The sequence below is a fragment of the Oryctolagus cuniculus genome, chromosome 13, assembly GCF_964237555.1.
Source record: "Oryctolagus cuniculus chromosome 13, mOryCun1.1, whole genome shotgun sequence".
Taxonomy (NCBI): domain Eukaryota; kingdom Metazoa; phylum Chordata; class Mammalia; order Lagomorpha; family Leporidae; genus Oryctolagus; species Oryctolagus cuniculus.
In genome coordinates, this window is record NC_091444.1 from 38,457,131 (window position 1) to 38,476,432 (window position 19,302).

At 42.0% G+C, this 19,302-nt stretch overlaps 1 protein-coding gene across 8 annotated transcripts in view; it reads left to right on the plus strand.

Moving 5' to 3' along the window:
* Positions 1-19,041, plus strand: part of CNIH4 (cornichon family member 4) — a 34,488-nt gene extending 15,447 nt beyond the window's left edge. For 6 of the 8 annotated variants that reach the window (XM_008268358.4, XM_070055385.1, XM_008268357.4 and 3 more), the window contains 3 exons: positions 11,783-11,895; positions 12,453-12,593; positions 17,180-19,041. In XM_008268358.4, coding sequence (XP_008266580.1) covers positions 11,828-11,895; positions 12,453-12,593; positions 17,180-17,207 — 237 coding nt within the window. In that variant the 5' untranslated portion in view covers positions 11,783-11,827 and the 3' untranslated portion in view covers positions 17,208-19,041. Of the gene's footprint in view, positions 1-6,894; positions 6,964-11,782; positions 11,896-12,452; positions 12,594-17,179 lie in introns of all 8 variants that reach the window. The other 2 variants (XM_002717485.5, XM_051820601.2) reach the window with 2 other exon arrangements.
* The last annotated feature ends 261 nt before the right edge of the window (positions 19,042-19,302 follow it).

Genomic DNA, 19,302 nt, shown 5'->3' on the forward strand with positions numbered 1-19,302 from the left:
GAGAATATGTGTTAAACTGCTAGCACAGTGCCTACTCTATAGCAAATGTTCAGTAAATGCTGCTCTGCTCCCTTTCCCAACCTCCTCCAAGTGAGAGCAGTTTTTTCTTTGATGATTTCTAGTGAGAAGAGCCCTGAATTTCATTAGTTTTGGGGAGTTAACTGAAAGGGCCAGCTGCATTATGTGCCTAGGTTTTTGTTGTGTGCTTGTTTTTTAATTTGAGAGACAGAGCTCCTATCTGCTGATTGCTTCTTGAATGCCAGCAATGGACAAAGCCAAGAGCAAGGAACACAATCTAGGACTCCATGTGGGTGGCAGGGCTCTGACTACTTGAACTGCTTCCCAGGGTGCACAGTAACAGGGAGTTAGAATCAGGCCCTATATGGGATGTAACTGCTAAGCTAAATGCCTGCCTCACATGCCTAGGTTTTAATGACCTATGTCCTGATGATAGAAGGATCTGGTGCTTACATTCAGAAAATTGAAATAGGATTTTTTTTTTCCAGTTTGGAAACTAGACCTGATGATTTATAATAGCTTTGACTGATGCCAGTTTATAAATGTAGAAAAATGTTAGTTGGAATGTTTGATGTTAATAGACTTTAAGGTACATTCAGGATGAAAGTCAACATATTGTCTTACTATATATATGGTAAGACAGTTGTATTAGCTTAGTATTACAGATAAGAGGTAGAAAATGGTCAGTGTGGATTTCATATAAGATATAGGAGTTTTCCTGGACTTTGAACAGTGAACAGAACCTACCAGAGAGGACAGGCTTTTGGCACAGAGGTTAAAATGCATCTTAGGAGGCCCACATTCCATATCAGAGTTCCTAGATTCAGGTCTGAACTCTGTTTCTGATTCCAGCTTCCTGCCAACGCGTATCCTAGGAGGCAGCAGGTGATGGCCCAAGTGCTTAAGTTTCTGCCACCTGTGTGGGTACCCAAATAGAGTTCTGAGCTCTGAGCTTTGGTCTGGCCCTAGCCTTGACTTGTTGTGAGCCTTTGGAGACTGAACCTGTGGATAGGAGCTCTCTCTTGTCTTTGTCTCTCCCTGTCTCTCCCTTTCTTAAAAAACAAAACAACAGCCTACAAATAGGAAAAGTGGTGGATGTTCAAAATCAGACACTGGGGCTGGCGCTGTGGTAAAGCAGATTAAACTGTGGCCTGCAGCACCAGCATTGCATATGGGTGCCAGTTCACATTCCGGCTGCTCCATTTCTGATCCAGCTCCCTGCTAATGTGCATGGGAAAGCAGCGGAAGTCGGCCTAGGTCCCTGGGACGCTGCACGTGCACCACATGGGAGGACCAGAAGAAACTTCAGGCTTCTGGCTCCTGCTTGGACAAACCCTGGTTATTGTGGCTATTTGGGGAGTGAATCAGCGAATGTAAGACCTCTCCCTCTGTCTCCTTTCTCTCTCTCTAACTCTGCCTATCAAATAAATAAATCTTAAAAAAAAAAAATCCCAAAAAACAACAACAACAACAATAAAACAAAATCAGAACAGAGATGCAGAGACAGGTATGTTCATGGCATGTCTGGGTGATGGTTAAAGAATAAGCCATCTGGAGCCTGTGATTGATTTTTGGTGGCAGTAGGGCAAGTTGGAAAGGCAGAATTAGGTCAGATTTTGGAGGACTTGAATGTTCAGGAAGGTGAGCTTTTACTTTTGTCCTGCAGGCAGTAAGGAGTCATTGAAAAATTTTGACTTAAATGGGGTGGGGTTTTGGTCAAAGGATACCTTTCAGTTAGGTGGGAGGAATGTTTGAGAGATCTGTGTACAACAACATTAGTGACTGCAGTTAATCATATAGCGCACTGTTGGAAAACACAGACTATACAGAGTGTTTTCCCCACAAAAATTGTAACTAAGGAAAAAGGAAAAATAACGGTGACTTAATACATAATATTAGTTAGATTTTCTCATCCCACAGTATATATATTCTTCAAAACATGTTGTACATGATAAATACATACACATTTTATATGTCAGTTAAAAAAAGTTATAGAATAAAACCCCACGCTGGTTACTGGAAAGATGAATCTGCAGAGTAGATGAATCTGCAGGAAAGATTGGGAGATAAACTGATACACATTAGATAATCTGGATGTGAACTATGAGATGCAAATTGTAGGTAGGTGAAAGGAGACAATAATGTGGCTTGTATTAGGAAGAAATGATTTCTGAACCTGATAGTGATTTATTATGAGGTGTGAAATGAAAGACAGAGATAGCTTTCCATATTTTCAGCCAGGGTAAATCATACTTGTGTCATTGTCAAAAATAAAACAGATTGGGGCTGGTGCTGTTGCACAGCAGGTTAAAACCCTGGCCTGTGACGCTGTCATCCTATATGGGCCTTGGTTCTAGTCCCGGCCGCTCTACCTCCGATCCAGCTCCCTGCTAATGCACCTGGGAGGGCAGCAGAGGATGGCCCAAGTCCTTAAGCCCTTGCACCCATGTGGGAGACCTTGAGGAAGCTCCTGGCTTCTGGCTTCTGATCGGCTCAGCTATAGCCATTGAGGCCATTTGGGGAGTAAACCAGCAGTTAGAATACCTCGCTGTGTGTCTACCTCTCTCTGTAACTCTGTCTTTCAAATAAATAAAATAAGTTTAAAAAAAAAAAACAAATTGGAAGAGGAATAATTTATAGAGTAAGTGATTAGTCTGACTTAAATGTGTTGAGGTAATGGGGGAACATTCAAATAGAAATGTTTGGTATATAGTTGAGAACTTTTTTTTTTTTTTTAAAGATTTTATTTATTTATTTGAAAGAGTTACACAGAGAGCAGAGAGGCAGAGAGGGAGAGAGGACTTCCATCCGCTGGTTCACTCCCCAGATGGCCGCAGTGGCTGGAGCTGTGCCGATCCGAAGCCAGGAGGCAGGAGCTTCTTCCCGGTCTTCCACTCAGATGCAGGGGCCCAAGGACTTGGGCCATCTTCTACTGCTTTTCCAGGCCATAGCAGAGAGCTGGATCAGAAGAGGAGCAGCTGGGACTAGAACCAGTGACCATATGGGATGCTGGCACTTCAGGCCAGGGTGTTAACCCGCTGCACCACAGCGCTGGCCCCAAGAGAACTTTTATTTTAATAGACATTTTCTTTAAAATTTTTAACAGTAATATTTTATTTATTTTCATTGTGTTAAACAAAGATCTCTGATCTGCTAGTTCATTCTTCAAATGTTGGCAATAACCAGGAGCTGGAAATGTAATCGAAGTTTCCTATGTGACTGGCAGGTACCCAACCACTGCCTGGCAATTTTTGCATTAGTTGGGAGCTGGAATCAGGAGTGGAGCTGGGAACCAAAAAAGCCAGTCACTTTGGCCAGTATTGGACATACTTTCTTGGATTGTCTGAAAGATTTATATTTTGAGAATGAGGCATGTTTAAAATGACTTGATATATAAAAACATGAACATAGCTCTGTAAATTACTCTGAGTACAGAGGTTGATGTAAGAATGCTTTATTATTGATAAAAACCTAATTATGGCCGGCGCCATGGCTCAATAGGCTAATCCTCTGCCTAGCGGCGCCGGCACACCGGGTTCTAGTCCCGGTTGGGGTGCCGGATTCTGTCCCGGTTGCCCCTCTTCCCGGCCAGCTCTCTGCTGTGGCCCGGGAGTGCAGTGGAGGATGGCCAAGTGCTTGGGCCCTGCACCCCATGGGAGACCTACCTGGCTCCTGCCTTCGGATCAGCGCGGTGTGCCGGCCGCAGCTCACCGGCTGCGGCGGCCATTGGAGGGTGAACCAACGGCAAAGGAAGACCTTTCTCTCTGTCTCTCTCTCTCTCTCTCACTGTCCACTCTGCCTGTCAAAAAACAAACAAACAAACAAAAACAAAACAAAAACAAAAAAAACCCCAAACCTAATTACAAGCAAAAAAACAAAAAAGGCACCCTCATATGGATCCTAAGCGAGTCTTTTTTTTTGAAGATTTATCTTAGTTATTTGAAAGGCAGAGTCACAGAGAGAGAGAGAGGGGGAAAGACATAAAGAACTTTCATTCGCTGGCTCACTCCTCAGATGGCCACAATGGCCAGGGCTGGGCCAGGCCTAAGCCAGAAGCCAGAAGCCAGAAGATTTACTCAGGTCTCCCACGTGGGTGCAGCTGCCCAAGGACTTGGGCCATCTTCTGCTGCTTTCCCAGATGAATTAGTGGGGAACTGGATTGTAAACAACTGCAGCCAGGACATGTATGGGATGCTGACAGTGCAGGGGGCAACTGAACCCCTTGTACCACAGCACTGGGTCCCCCAAGCAGTCTCTTAACTGCTATGCCACAACCTTGCCTGTTGGACAGTTTCTTTTTTTTTCTTTTCTTTTCTTTTTTTTTTTTTTTTTTTTTTTTACAGGCAGAGTGGACAGTGAGAGAGAGAGAGAGACAGAGACAGAGAGAAAGGTCTTCCTTTACCGTTGGTTCACCCTCCAATGGCCGTGCTGATCTGAAGCCAGGAGCCAGGTGCTTCCTCCTGGTCTCCCATGGGGTGCAGGGCCCAAGCACTTGGGCCATCCTCCACTGCACTCCCTGGCCACAGCAGAGAGCTGGGCTGGAAGTGGGGCAACCGGGACAGAATCCGGCGCCCCGACCGGGACTAGAACCCGGTGTGCTGGTGCCGCAGACAGAGGATTAGCCTATTGAGCCGCGGCGCTGGCTGGACAGTTTCAAATATAAAGAAGAAGTAGAGAGAGTAGTATAATAAATCTCATGCTTCTATCCCTCACTTTCAGCCATATTTAACATTTGCCATTCTTTTTCATTTCTCTGTAACTATTGTGAATAGGACAGTATGGGTTATTTTTAAAATAAATCTCAAACATTGCATCATTCAATTAAAGGCTTTTGCTTTTATATCCATCTGTCTTTCTTATTTTGTAAGTTTATACTTTGTACTAAAAACATATTTTTTTGCCTAATTCCAGTATATACAGGAGGCACTTCGAGAAGTTCATGGAAAATAAAAGATAATTTTATCTTGCTGCAAAATTTTTTTAAATCTAAGAATAGTTTTTTTAATAATTTTCATTTCCCATGAACTTTGTGATAATTCTGTGTGTGTTTACTGTAGAACATTTGAAAATAGAGAAGTATTAAGGAAAAATAATGATGTGCAATCCAATTTTGAAGACACACACTGCTGATATGTGGCCATGGCATATTTATAGTTTGTATCCTGTTTTCATTATTAACATCTTAAGTCTTCAAATATATATATATATATATGTAAAAGACTTGATTATTTTTTTTGAAAGGCAGAGAGAGAGAGAGAGGCTGTCCATCTCCTGGTTCACCTTCCAGTTGGCTGCAACGGCCGGAGCTGCACCCATCTGAAGCCAGGAGCTTCTACTGGGTCTCCCACTCAGGTTCAGGGGCCCAAGGATTCGGGCCATCTTTTGCTGCCTTCCCAGGCCATAGCAGAGAGCTGGATCCGAAGAGGAGCAGCCGGGGCTTGAACCCGCACCCATATGGGATGCTGGCACTGCAGGCAGTGGCTTTACGAGCTATGCCACAGCACTGGCCCCTCAAATATATTTTATGGATGTTTCATAAATAGGCAGTATTTTTCTATTACTGGGAATTTAGTTTTAGCTCTTAAAATGTTTTTATAGGTCTTATTTTCCATTTTTTCAAAAGCTATTGTTCTGTATTTCGGAAACTCACATCAAATGTTCTGGTGTGGGTCAGATTAGATTTGAACATAAGAAGATTATTATGTGAAAACAATTTGTTAAAGGAACATAAGTGGGAAAATTGTGTTGTCTAGTGAGTAAACCTTAAAGAAATAACTGAATTTTCAGTTTTTGAAATTTATTTTTAAAAAGGTTTATTTATTTATTTGAAAGGCAGAGTTTCAGAGAGAGGAAGAGACAGAGGTCTTCCATTCGCTGGTTCACTCCCCAGATGGCCAAATTGTCTGGAGCTGGGCTGGGCTGAAGCCAGGGGCCAGCAGCTTCTTCTGGGTCTTCACATGGGTGCAAGGGCCCAAGCTCTTGAGCAGAGAGCTGCACTGGAAGTGGAGGAGCTATAACTCAGACCAGTGCCCGGTGGGATCCCAATGTCAAAGGCAGTGGCTTTACCTGCTATGCCACAATGCCGGCCCTGATAACAGGTTTTGTTTGTTTGTTTGTTTTTTACAGGCAGAGTGGACAGTGAGAGAGAGAGACAGAGAGAAAGGTCTTCCTTTTCCATTGGTTCATCCCCCAATGGCTGCTGCGGCTGGTGCACTGCGGCCGGCGCACCACACTGATTCGAAGCCAGGAGCCAGGTGCTTCCTCCTGGTCTCCCATGCGGGTGCAGGGCCCAAGCACTTGGGCCATCCTCCACTGCCTTCCCGGGCCATAGCAGAGAGCTGGACTGGAAGAGGAGCAACCGGGACAGAATCCGGCGCCTCGACCAGGCCTAGAACCCGGTGTGCCGGCGCCGCAGGTGGAGGATTAGCCTATTGAGCCGTGGTGCCAGCCTAGTTATTTTTTTCTTTTAAAGATATATTTCTTTATTTGAAAGACAGAGTTACAGAGAGGCAAAGGCAGAGAGAGAAGGAGGTCCTCCATCTGCTGGTTCATTCCCCAGATGGCTACAACAGCTGGAGTTGGGCCATTCTCCGGGTCTTCCACTCAGATGCAGGGGCCCAAGGACTTGGGCCATCTTCTATTGCTTTCCCAGGCCATAGCAGAGAGCTGGGTTGGAAGTAGAGCAGCTGGGATTTGAACTGGTACCCTTATGGGATGCCAGCACTGCAGGTGGCAGCTTTATCTGCTACATCACAGTGCTGGCCCCAACAGAGTTTTTTAAAGTCAAATTTAAGTCTGTTTTACAACTGAGACTGCTTTCTGAAACTTAAATATGTAGTTGTTGTAAAAGAAATGATTCCTTATCTTGATCACCAGATAATTACATTGTCTGATTTAGAATGTGATTACATTAATGCTAGATCATGTTGCTCGAAATTAAACAAGGTAAGACATCTCTGCCCATTTTTTGGCATGGAAATCAGTTCTTTATTTTGTGTGTTAAAGATTGTTATAGGTAATCAACGTGTATTTTGACTTTAGAGTGCATATTGTCTCTTACTCATTGGAATGTTGGGTAGAACTTCTGTGTTTTGCAATATTTATATCATGAAATTATGCTAGAGATCTGACTTAACATTTGGTTTCTTTACTGTGCATATTCCTTTTCCCCTTGTCTATAATGGACAACATGATTTCTCAGACCAGGTACAAGTTAAACACGAGGTTAATCGTTTCTGTCCTCTGTGCTCAAATCCCCTCCTGCCACTCATGGTATTAAAGTTCAGTCCTTTGAGTGAAATGAGACCTTCCTTGTGTGGCTTGCTGAGAAATGGATTTAATTACTTGATTTGTTCTAAGGCTATTTTACCTTTAGTGTAGTCAGAGTTTTATACTGGCATGTGTACTCTGAATTGTAGAGCTTATCTAGATTTGGGAAAACCAGTTGGCCCTGATTATTTTATGAGATGAGCAGTGAAGCTTTCTGGATGAAAGTTTATATAAAAATACAGTACTGAGAGATGTGCTTTGTTTGCGTTTCTGTGATGAGGAAAATAAAGTTAAACTTTCTTTGGAAGAGTGTAACTGGAAAATTAAATTTTCTAGTGAACTATATTCTTCTTCCTTTTTAAGAGAATAACAGATTTTTAAAATTTATTTATGTGAAATGCAAAGTTAAAGAGAGGGAGAGAGAGATCTTCATTCTGGTTCATTCCCCAAATGGCTGGGCCAGGCTGCGTCTCCCATGTGGTCCACGAACCATCTTCAGCTGCTTTCCTAGGTACATCGGCAGTGAGCTGGTTCAGAAGTAGAGCAGCTGGGACTCAAATCAGTGCTCATATGGGATACTGGCTTTACATACATTGGCTTAACTGGTTACTCCACAGTGTTGGCTCTGATTATTATATTTCATTTTTATTTCTTGCTTAATACTTTGTGGGTTTTCCATGATCCAAATAAAAATCTGCATATGGAGAAAAGATTAACTTTTTTTCTACTATGAAAGTTACTCTGGGGCTGGCGCTGTGGCACAGTAGGTTAGAGCTCCAGCCTGCAGTGCCAGCATCCCATATGGATGCCATTTCGAGTACCAGCTGTTCCATTTCTGATCCAGCTCTCTGCTGTGGCCTGGGAAAGCAGTAGGAGATGGCCCAAGTGCTTGGGCCCCTGCACCTGCATGGGAGACCTGGAAGAAGCTCCTGGCTCCTGGCTTCAGATCAGCTCAGTTCTGGCTGTTGTGGTCATTTGGGGAGTGAACCAGTGGATGGAAGACTTCTTTCTCTGTAACTCTGTCTTTCAAATAGATAAAATCAATCTTTAAAAAAAAAAAAAGGAAAAACAAATTTTACTTAGCATAAAATTTTTTAAAAAGTTACTCTATAAAGAAGATTTATATATATACACACACATATATAAATATATACATTTATTTATTTATTTATTTATTTCTTGAGAGGTGGAGAGACAGACACCAATAGAGAGCAGTCCCACCTGCTTGTTTATTCCCAAATCTCCTAACTGCCAAAGTTGAGCTGGGGCTGAAACTGCGAGGCAGGAACTCAGTACAGGCCTCCCAAGTGAGTGGAAAGAATCCAGTTTCTTAATCTGTCACCACTGCCTCCTGGAATCAGGACCTGGAGCTTGGATCAAACCCAGGTACTCCAGTGTGGGACATGGCCACCTTAACTAGCATCTTAATTAAATACCTGCCCCTTAAATAGTTTATTTATTTGTTTACTGTTTCTTTCCTTTTTTTTTTTTTTTTTTTTTTTTTTTTGACAGGCAGAGTGGACAGTGAGAGAGACAGAAAGGTCTTCCTTTGCCGTTGGTTCACCCTCCAATGGCCGCTGCGGCCGGCGCATTGCGCTGATCTGAAGCCAGGAGCCAGGTGCTTCTCCTGGTCTCCCATGGGGTGCAGGGCCCAAGCACTTGGGCCATCCTCCATTGCACTCCTGGGCCACAGCAGAGAGCTGGCCTGGAAGAGGGGCAACCCGGACTGAATCTGGTGCCCCAACCGGGCCTAGAACCCGGTGTGCTGGTGCCACAGGTGGAGGATTAGCCTATTGAGCCGCGGCACTGGCCAACTGTTGCTTTTTAAATTTTTTTTAAAGAAAATTTTATTTGAAAGGCTGAGTGACAGAGAGGGAGATAAAGAAGATGTTCCATCCATTGGTTTGCTTCCTAGATGGCCACAATGGCTGGGGCTGGGATAGGCCAAAGTTAGGATTCTAGAACTCCATGCTGGTCTCCCATGCGGGGGCCCAAGTAGTTAGACCATCTTCTGCCTTCCAGTCACATTACCACATTACCAGGGAACTGGATTGGAAATGGAGTAGCTGGTGCTCAGTGGGTGCTCTGATATGGGATGTTGGTCTTGCAAGTGGCAGCTTAACCTACTGTGCCATAGTTCTGGCCGTAATATATTTTTCGAATAAGTATTTTGCAATTTTTTGTATTAAAATGATTATACAGTTTTCTTAAAAAAAATCTGTTTGGGGCCAGCACTGTGGTGCAGTGGGTTAAGCTGCTATCTGCAATGCCAGCATCTTATAAGAGCGATAATTTGAGTTCCAGTTGCTCTACTTTGGCTTCAGCTCCCTGCCAATGCGCCTGGGAAAACAGTGCAACATGCCCAAATATGTTAGCCCCTGCACCCCATGGGCGACCTGGATGAAGCTCTTGGCTCCTAGCTTCTGCCTGGCCTAGCCCTGGTGATTGTGGCCATTTGGGGAGTGAACCTGCAGATGGAAAATTTCTGTCTGTCCCTCTCTTTCTGTAACTCTGATTTTCAAAAACTAACTAAATAAATATTTCTTAAAATACATTTGTTTGAGTTTGCTCCCCAAATTCCTGCAATGGCTGGGACTGGCCCAACCCAAAGCTGGGAGTCTAGAACGCAATGCAGTTCTCTCCACATTGGTGGCAGGGGCCCAGCTACTTAAACCATCACCTACTTCACAGGGTGTGCATTAACAGGAAGCTGGACTTGGGAGCAGAGTCAGAACCTGAACTCAGACACTCCGATATGGTGTGCATGAAGGCTAAACACCCACCTCTTAAGTAGTTTTTATAATGTTCATTTAAAATTGTAAACATTGTACATACTTATGGAGTACTGTGTGATGTTTCATGACTTGTGGATAGCATTGTATAATGTCCAGTTGGTAAGTATATTTATCCTTTCAGTTATGTAGTGTTTCTTTACTGTTAAAAATCTAAAAGTCCTGTTTTCTGGTTTTTTAGAGATATAAACAGTACAGTAATGTTCTCTCTCTACACCCTACTGTCAATAGAACCTAAGAACTACTTATTCCTATCTAGCTATAGTCTAGTACCTATCAATCAACCTTTCCCAATTCCTCCCTCCTCTCTAATGTTAATTTTTAGTTTTATGAAAATTATGAATGTATACAACTAAAGTCAGCAGGACTGCAAAGCTTGTAGTGAAAAACAGCAGTCCCTTCTTAACGTCTTCATATTATGTCTTGCTTTTTAGGGCAACTGATTTAAACACTTACTTTTTTCTAATATTTTCTGATACCTAAATCCGTATTTCACCTTTACATGCGTGCACTGGTATTTCTTGATTTGTCAGCTTTAAATGTCATCCCTTCACTTTTCAGTATGGTAGAGAAAGATTTTGTTGTTATGCACCCTTTACTTAAACATCCGTGCTCTCATCTTTCTATTTTTTGGGGGGGCCAAATTGATACTCAATGTTTATATCATTATGACCTATGTGATAGTAATATAAGTACCACTTATTGCTGTACATCACAGTAGACAGTGATAATATTTTTTTTATGGTAGCTTTTTTTTTTTTTTTTTTGGTAGCTTTGTCTTTACCTGTGTTAATAATTGCCACCATTTCTTTTTTCTTTCTTTCTTAGTTTTCATTTACCTGTTACTGAGTCTTGTCAGATATATCTGTAAAGCTCTTTAGTACTATTTTTTTTATATATATATTTATTTGAAAGGCAGAATTACAGAGAGAAAGAGGGTATGTGTGAGCAAGAGAGGGAACTTATACCCACTTGTTCACTCCCCAAATGGCTGCAATGAGTGGAGCTGGGCCAGGCCAATGCTAGGAGCCTGGAACTTCATCTGGGACTCCCATGTTGGTGGCAGGGGCCCAAGTACCTGGCCCATTTTCTGCTGCTTTGCCAGGCATATTAGCACACAGCTGGATCAGAGGCAGAGCAGCCAGGAATCAAACTGGCACTATGATCCTGGGATGCTGGTGTCACAAGACATGACTTAACCTGCTGTGCCATAACACTGGCTCCAACTTTATAATTTTTTCCCCACTGAATCTGATATGATTTCTTCAGGATTATGGAGACTGGAAATGTTTAAGATTGATATTTTGACTTAAAAGGCAATATGTCATCCCAGTTTAGAGAAAAAGGCTTTAGCATAGATATTGGAATAGATATTTAGTATAGATATTGGAATAGAAATTAAATGATTCTGTATTTTTTCCCTTGTACTCATTCAAACCTGCACAGGGGATGAATCCAAGCCTTTATTTACAATCAAATGTAATTGAAATTTAAGTACTTCATTTTTAAGCTATGCCTTGATTTATTTCATGGGGTAAGCAGTGACAGCAGTATGCAAATCTGGTACATCTGAGTCTAAAAATAATCTTGAAACAGTAGCTTGTAAGTTCTCTGTACATTCATTGATGTAGCTTAAAATAACACATTTAGTCTGGGAGGACATAGCAGTGAAAGTAATACTGTGTTCTTCCCTTCCCTTGTAGTGGGTAATTCCAGAATTGATTGGCCATACCATTGTTGCTGTATTAATGCTTATTTCATTGCACTGGTTCATCTTCCTTCTCAACCTACCTGTTGCCACTTGGAATATATATCGGTGAGTTTTGTTTTGTTTTGTTTGTTTGTTTTTTGTTTTTTTGGTACTGTTTTGGTTAGGGCACTTAAAAATTTTTTTCAAAGATTTCTTTTTTTGAAAGACTTACACAGGGAGAGAGAGAGAGAGAGAGAGAGAGAGATTGATTTTCTATCCTCTGGCTTCCCCCACAAATGGCTGCAACAGCCAGGTCTGTTCACGCCAAAGCCAGGAGCTAGGAGCTTCATCTGTGTCTCCCATGTAGATGTCAGGGGCCCAAGGATGTGGGCCATCTTCTGCTGTTCTCCCAGGCGTATTAGCAGGGTGCTGGATCTGAAGTGGACCAACTGGGACTCAAACTCACATCTACATGGGATGCCAGCTTCAGCCTTTACGCCATAATGCCACCCCTAGATAATGAAACTGATAATGACATCAGTATGTTATTCTGTCCATATTTGGTCTGAATTTAAGACAGCTGTGATTGATTCAGAGGTTGATTGTTATTGGTTACTTATTTTTGAATATTTCTGCCGATCATTTTATTTTCCTTCTAATGTGTGTGTCCTTTAATTCCTCAGTTTCATTATGGTGCCAAGTGGTAACATGGGAGTGTTTGATCCAACAGAAATACACAATCGAGGGCAACTGAAGTCACACATGAAAGAAGCTATGATCAAGCTTGGTTTCCACTTGCTATGTTTTTTTATGTATCTTTATAGGTGAGTGTAGTTTTTTTTTTTTTTTTTTTTTAATTTGAGAGGGTAGAAAGAATGAAAATAGATGAGTTCTGGCATTTTAAAGTTCTGGCATTTTTATAGATATCATGTCTATTATTGATGAGTGAGAAATTACTGTGCTTTGGGAGATTTTGCATTGACATTTTAGGACTTTTGGGATTTGTGTGAATTTTTTTCTTTTTTTAAATATTTATTCTTTGGGGGCCAGCACCATGGCATAGCAGGTAAAGCCGCTACCTGCAGTGACAGCATCCCATGTGGGCGTCAGTTCGAGACCTGGCTGCTCCACTTCTGATTGATCTCTGTTATGGCCTGGGAAAGCAGTAGAAGATGGCCCAAGTCCTTGGGCCCCTGCACCCATGTGGGAGACCCAGAAGAAGCTCCTGGCTTCAGATTAGCACAGCTCTGGCCGTTGCAGCCATCTAGGGAATGAGCCAGCAGATGGAAGACCTCTCTCTGCCTCTCTCTCTCTCTAACTCTGCCTGTCAAGTAAATGAATAAATCTTTAAAAAAAAAAAAGATTCATTTATTTGAAAGGCAGAGTTACAGAGAGGGCTAAACAGGGAGAGAGAGAGAGAGAGAGAGAGATTGATTTTCCATCCACTGGTTCACTTCCCAAATGGTAGCAATGACTAGGACTGGGCCTGGGCAAAGCCAGGAGCCTGGAGCTCCATCCAGGTCTCCCAAGTGGGTGGCAGGGGCCCAAGGATGTGGGTCATCTTCTGATGCTTTCCTAGAAGTGGAGCAGCTGGAACTTGAATTGGTACCATTATGGGATGCCAGTGTTGCAGATGGTGGCTTAACCTATTGTGCCACAATGCTGACCCCAATTGTGTGAATTTTTTGTGGCTGGGCAGAGGTTTTCATGTATGCTAATGAGTCAGAATTCCTTCTAATCTATAGTAGTTACTCTGTTTACTTAGTTATTCCTTAGTTATTAAGTCTATCCACATGCTTAAAATTATCTTTGCTGTTATTTTTAAGTGCCTTATTATCCAGCTGTGAAGTTTCACTGCCTGTAATGAGCATTATTATTATTTTTTTAAAGATTTATTTATTTACTTGAAAGAGTTACAGAGAGAGAGAGGTCTTCCATCCAATGGTTCACTAATTGGCCCCAATAGCCAGAGCTGTGCGACCCAAAGCTGGGAGCCAGGAGCTTCTTCCCACGAAGGTGCATGGCCCCAAGCACCTGAGCCATCTTCTACTGGTATTCCAGGCCATAGCAGAGAACTGGATGGGAAAAGGAGCAGCTGGGTCTCTAATCAGCGCCCATATAGGATGGCGCTGCTTCAGGCCAGGGCGGGCGTTAACCTGCTTCCACAGCGCTGCCCTCCCCCCATTATTGTGAGTACCCCTGGAGAGCATGCCACTGATGGGTCCCTGGGAGGTCATACCACAGGCTACAGCCCTCAGTAACTTACATCCAAATTGGGCTGATCTTTCCTGGAAGTAAGACATTTAGTTGTGATGCTAATTTCCTCTGGCATGCTTATTAGTCTGTTCTTGTAAATTTGCATCAGTCCTGCTGGTGCCGCGGCTCACTAGGCTAATCCTCCGCCTTGCGGCACCGGCACACCGGGTTCTAGTCCCGGTCGGGGCGCCGGATTCTGTCCCGGTTGCCCCTCTTCCAGGCCAGCTCTTCTGCTGTGGCCAGGGAGTGCAGTGGAGGATGGCCCAAGTACTTGGGTCCTGCACCCCATGGGAGACCAGGATAAGTACCTGGCTCCTGCCATCGGATCAGCGCGGCGTGCCAGCCGTGGCAGCCATTGTTGGGTGAACCAACGGCAAAGGAAGACCTTTCTCTCTGTCTGTCTCTCTCGCTGTCCACTCTGTCTGTCCAAAAAAAAAAAAATTTGCATCAGTCTTGTTACGACTCTTAGAAGTAAGGATAAATGGCTGTCAGCCACTGCTTTCTGCAGTAATGTTTTAAACTTAAGAGTTAGAATACTGCCTTTTCCTTTGTCCGTTCTAGACCCATAGAATAGAGCAAAAAAGAGAAAAAAATTCATGTGTGTCTGATTTGATTAAGAGGCTAAAAATCAAGCTTAACTTTTGTATCAAAGTTTTTTTTTGTTAAAGATGTTTTTATTTGAAAGTCAGAGTTACACAGAGAGAGGAGAAGCAGAGAGAGAGAGAGAGGAAGGTCTTCCGTCCGATGGTTCACTCCCCAATTGGCTGCAACAGCTGGAGCTGTGCCGATCCAAATCCAGGAGCCAGGAGCTTCTTCTGGGTCTCCCACTTGGGTGCAGGGGCCCAAGGACTTGGGCCATCTTCTACTGCTTTCCTAGGCTATAGCAGAGGGTTGGATGGGAAGTGGCGCAGTTGGGACTCAAACTGGTGCCCATATGGGATGCCAGCCCTTCAGGCCATGGCTTTAACCTGCTGCACCACAGCGCCGGCCCCAAGGTACTTAATTTTTAATACAAATATTAAAAAATGAAGAATTAAAAAGAACAGAGATTTAATATTAAAACAATGATGTATCTATTTTTATTGCTTTTTAAAGTCATATCTTTTTTAAAACTTTTATTTAGTAAATGTAATTTTCCAAAGTACAGTTTATGGATTACAGTGGCTTTTTCCCCCCATAACTTCCCTCCTACCCGCACCCCTCCCATCTCCCGCTCCCTCTCCCATTCCATTCACATCAAGATTCATTTTCAATTATCTTTATATACAGAAGATCGATTTAGTATATATTAAGTAAAGATTTGATCATGTTGCACCCACATAGAACATAAAGTGTAAAATACTGTTTGAATACTAGTTATAGCATTAATTCACATTGGACAACACATTAAGGACAGAGATCCCACATGAGGAGTAAGTACACAGTGACTCCTGTTGTTGACTTAACAATTTGACACTCTTGTTCATGGTGTCAGAAATCTCCCTAGGCTCTAGTGGAAGTTCTCTCTTCCCTTCAGAGAAAGGTACCTCCTCTTTTGATGGCCCGTTCTTTCTACTGGGATCTCACTCGCAGAGATCTTGAGATCTTTCATTTAGTTTTTTTTTTTTTTTTTTTGCCAGAGTGTCTTGGCTTTCCATGCCTAAAATACTCTCATGGGCTCTTCAGCCAGATCTGACTGCCTTAAGGGCTGATTCTGAGGACAAGTGCTGTTTAGGACATCTGCCATTCTATGAGTCTGCTGTGTATCCCACTTCCCATGTTGGATCGTTCTCTCCCTTTTTTATTCTATCAGTTAGTATTCACAGACACTATTCTTGTTTGTGTGATCCCTTTGACTCTTAGACCTATCAGTGTGATCAATTGTGAACTGAAATTGATCACTTGGACTAGTGAGATGGCATTGGTACATGCAATCTTGATGGGATTATATTGGAATCCCCTGGCACATTTCTAACTCCACCATTTGGGGCAAGTCAGCTTGAGCATGTCCCAAATTATACATCTCCTCCCTCTCTTATTCCCACTCTTATATTTAACAGGGATCACTTTTCAGTTAAATTTCTTTTTCTTTTCTTTTTTTTTTTTTTTCAGTTAGGTAGAATCTGGGCTCTACCACTTACTGTATGACCTGGGACAAGTTTCTTCATCTTTCTGTGCTTCAATTTGAAAATGAGATATTAATAGTGCCTACCTTATTCAATTGTAGTATAGACTAAGACAGTGCTTGTACAGAACTTAGGTCTATGTAAACCCTCAAAAATATTTTAAAAATATCAGGTACTACCATTAATCTGTGCTATGCACAAACACAGTATCTTTAAATTTGGACAATTTTTTTTATATCATTAGTAATATAATGGTATTTCTCTGTATTTTAGTCATTTGATCTCATCAGAGTAAGGCTGATTCCAGAATGTAAAAAGATAGCTTTGTAACTGTGGCAGTTTTTCATAGTGTATTTATTGGGTGACTGCCATGTGTCTGACACCATATAAGGCACTGGAAGTGATACAGAGGAACAACACAGATTCCTTACAATAAAAGCGTAGAGCTGGTCACTGGTTTGTAAGAGTGTTACACTAGAACTTGGAAGCAGTGATGCCTGGTTTCTGCTCTGGTCTTACGGGAGCTCACAGTCCAGTGGTAGGAACCAGCATATAAACCAAAGCATGCAGGAAGATGACAGAAGTGCGGGAGTCTGTGTGACTGTCCTGAGCTGAGAGGCTTTCTTTCCAAAGGAGGCGCCCTAGAGCCCAATCTGACACCCAGTAGGAACTTGCAGGTTGATGGAGGTTGGATGAGGAGAAGGAAATTTAAGCATAGCAATAGCATATGCTAAGATCTGGCAGGAGAGTTAAAGGTTTTCTTTTTCCTGGACATAGCTTATTTTTAAACTACAGTCCAGCATCAGATTTAGGTTATTCTTCTCCACTTTCACTCCTAGTTACTTTTTTTTTTTTTTTTTTTTTTGTGGAAAAACTTGGACATTGAGAGGGCCTAATATAGATACTTTTTTCTTTTTAGGTATAGAAGATTGCTTTCTGTGCAAATGAGTATTCCTTGGTGAACCTTAGGGATACAGGTTTGGATAGATCATACTCTGAAGAAACATTGCCAAGGAAGCATTAGTAACATTCATTTCTTCTTTCCACAGTATGATTTTAGCTTTGATAAATGACTGAAGTTGGAGAAGCCGTGGTTGAAGTCAACAGTGCACTGCTGAGGAGCCAGAGATCATCCTTAGAACCATGACCATAGCAGTATATATTTTCATCTTTGAACAAAAACTATTTTTGCTGTATTTTTACCATATAAAGTATTTAAAAAACATGAATTGAGTTTTTGTAGATTTCTGGTTCTCAACTTTAGCCTGAACCCTAATACATGGAGGTGTTTTTCATCATATGTATGTTGAAGATGGTTAAATGTATGTAGACGAAACTGCCATTCCAGCCTTGCATGCCAAAGAAATAAAAGACACACCCTACAGGGAAACCTTACTAGTGAGCAAACCTGCCTTTCAAGGCTACTGAAAAGTGAGAGTGTAAAATAGCACTGTTAATCTGAAGAAAGAAGCAAGTTAATTACCCTTTTTTCCTATATTGTGGCAGCTTCCTATGGCTTAAAGATTTATGGTACTGTCAGCTAGAAGTGTTTTCACAAGAGTGTTAACAGAGCATGACATTTCAAAATATATATTTTCTTGCAGAATTTGTGAAATCTTATAAGCCATTTGCCCAGGTACAGTGTAATTCCTACTCATAGACAGGAAAAATAAATTTAAAAATAGGATTTTATCAAGAGCTTTATATAAAAGCCACTGCCTCCATAATCACCCCAAACCCGGTTGGTTTTGTATTGTGATTGTGCCAGTTGTATTTGATCTCTCTGATATATATTATAGTGAGTTTGGAGAGGTGATTTGGTAGACGATCAGATTAGAAGCAGGCATATCAATCAGTCATTGGGCCTGTTACTGTTCTGTATGGTGCTGGATTAATTATAATTGTCTGTCCTGCACTGACTGCTTTGTGAATTGGGGGACCTGATATAAGACCTTTCATGGATATATCAATCAATCAATATCCAACCCAACTCAGTTCCTTGGAACTAGCTGTATTTATAAACTTGCTGTTGATGGGAGCAGTGAACCTCAGCTCTGCTTGCCAACTCCTGGGCAGTGTAAAGTGAACCTGGCAGTCTATCCTCAGTGCTAGTTGGTGCTTTAATGTTGCTATCTTAAGCACTGGCTAGGTAAAACATGACTGTTTCATGGCAGAGTCCAAGTGGATTATTCATTCTAGTCATTCTAGTGTGATAGAATTGGCTGAGTAAGCAAGGTATATGGTCCCCAAAAGATTAAATGTTTTATATGTCCTTTGGGCCCTGGATTAGTTCTGGTCTTGGCAGATGCAACAGAACCGCTAAGCTCAATTCCTTGTACAGATAGACTACATTTCAAGAATGGGAGTAGTACCCTGGCGACACATGGAAGGAAGAGTGAAATGGTAGGCAAAGTAAACTTGGTTCTGTTGGCCTCTTTGGGGTCACAGAACTTGCTCCTTGTAGTAATCTTGTATCTCTGCCATGCAAAAGGCTAACAAGCTGTAACACAGAAGCTATTTTGCTTTCATCTATTTTTCTTACCTTTTCTGAGGCACCTCTGTTTGCCCATTCATTGTCTACCCACCCCCCCTCCCAGGGCCTCTGAATGTTCTGTTCAAACTTTTAAAGCAATGAAACCGTTGGAGAACTTCAGACTTTAGAACCGAGAGACAAACAACTACTTAAAGAAGCTCAAAGGTGGTGGTGGAGGTCTTTGACTAAAATGTTTTATCTTTTTATTCAAGTTTTCTTAACAACCAAAATGGAAACCCATGTAATTGCAAGAGCCTTTGATCTGTTTACATATTGTCAGGCTTAAGTTGGTGAGGCTGAGCAAATCAGAAAGGTGCCTTGTTTATAACAAAGGGCAGGAGCTCTTCTGAAGCATTAAAATGTGGTTTAAAAAAAAAACTTTCTTTGCTTGTATTGCCTGTTTGTATCAAAGCCAGGACAGTGGAGGGGTGTCGCTCAAGGTTTTTCTTTTTATTTTAGGGGCTCTTCCTCAAATGAAGAAAAGGAGGAAGAGGCACTGAATTTTAAAAACTTTGTGGTAAAGATGCCAAAAGGTTAATTGTCTATGCTTTTTATTAACAGGAGAGTTGCATGGGACCTTAAAGACTCCCTCATCTTAAAAGTAGAGAATTGAAGCCTAGAGATTGCCTGAGGTTTTAG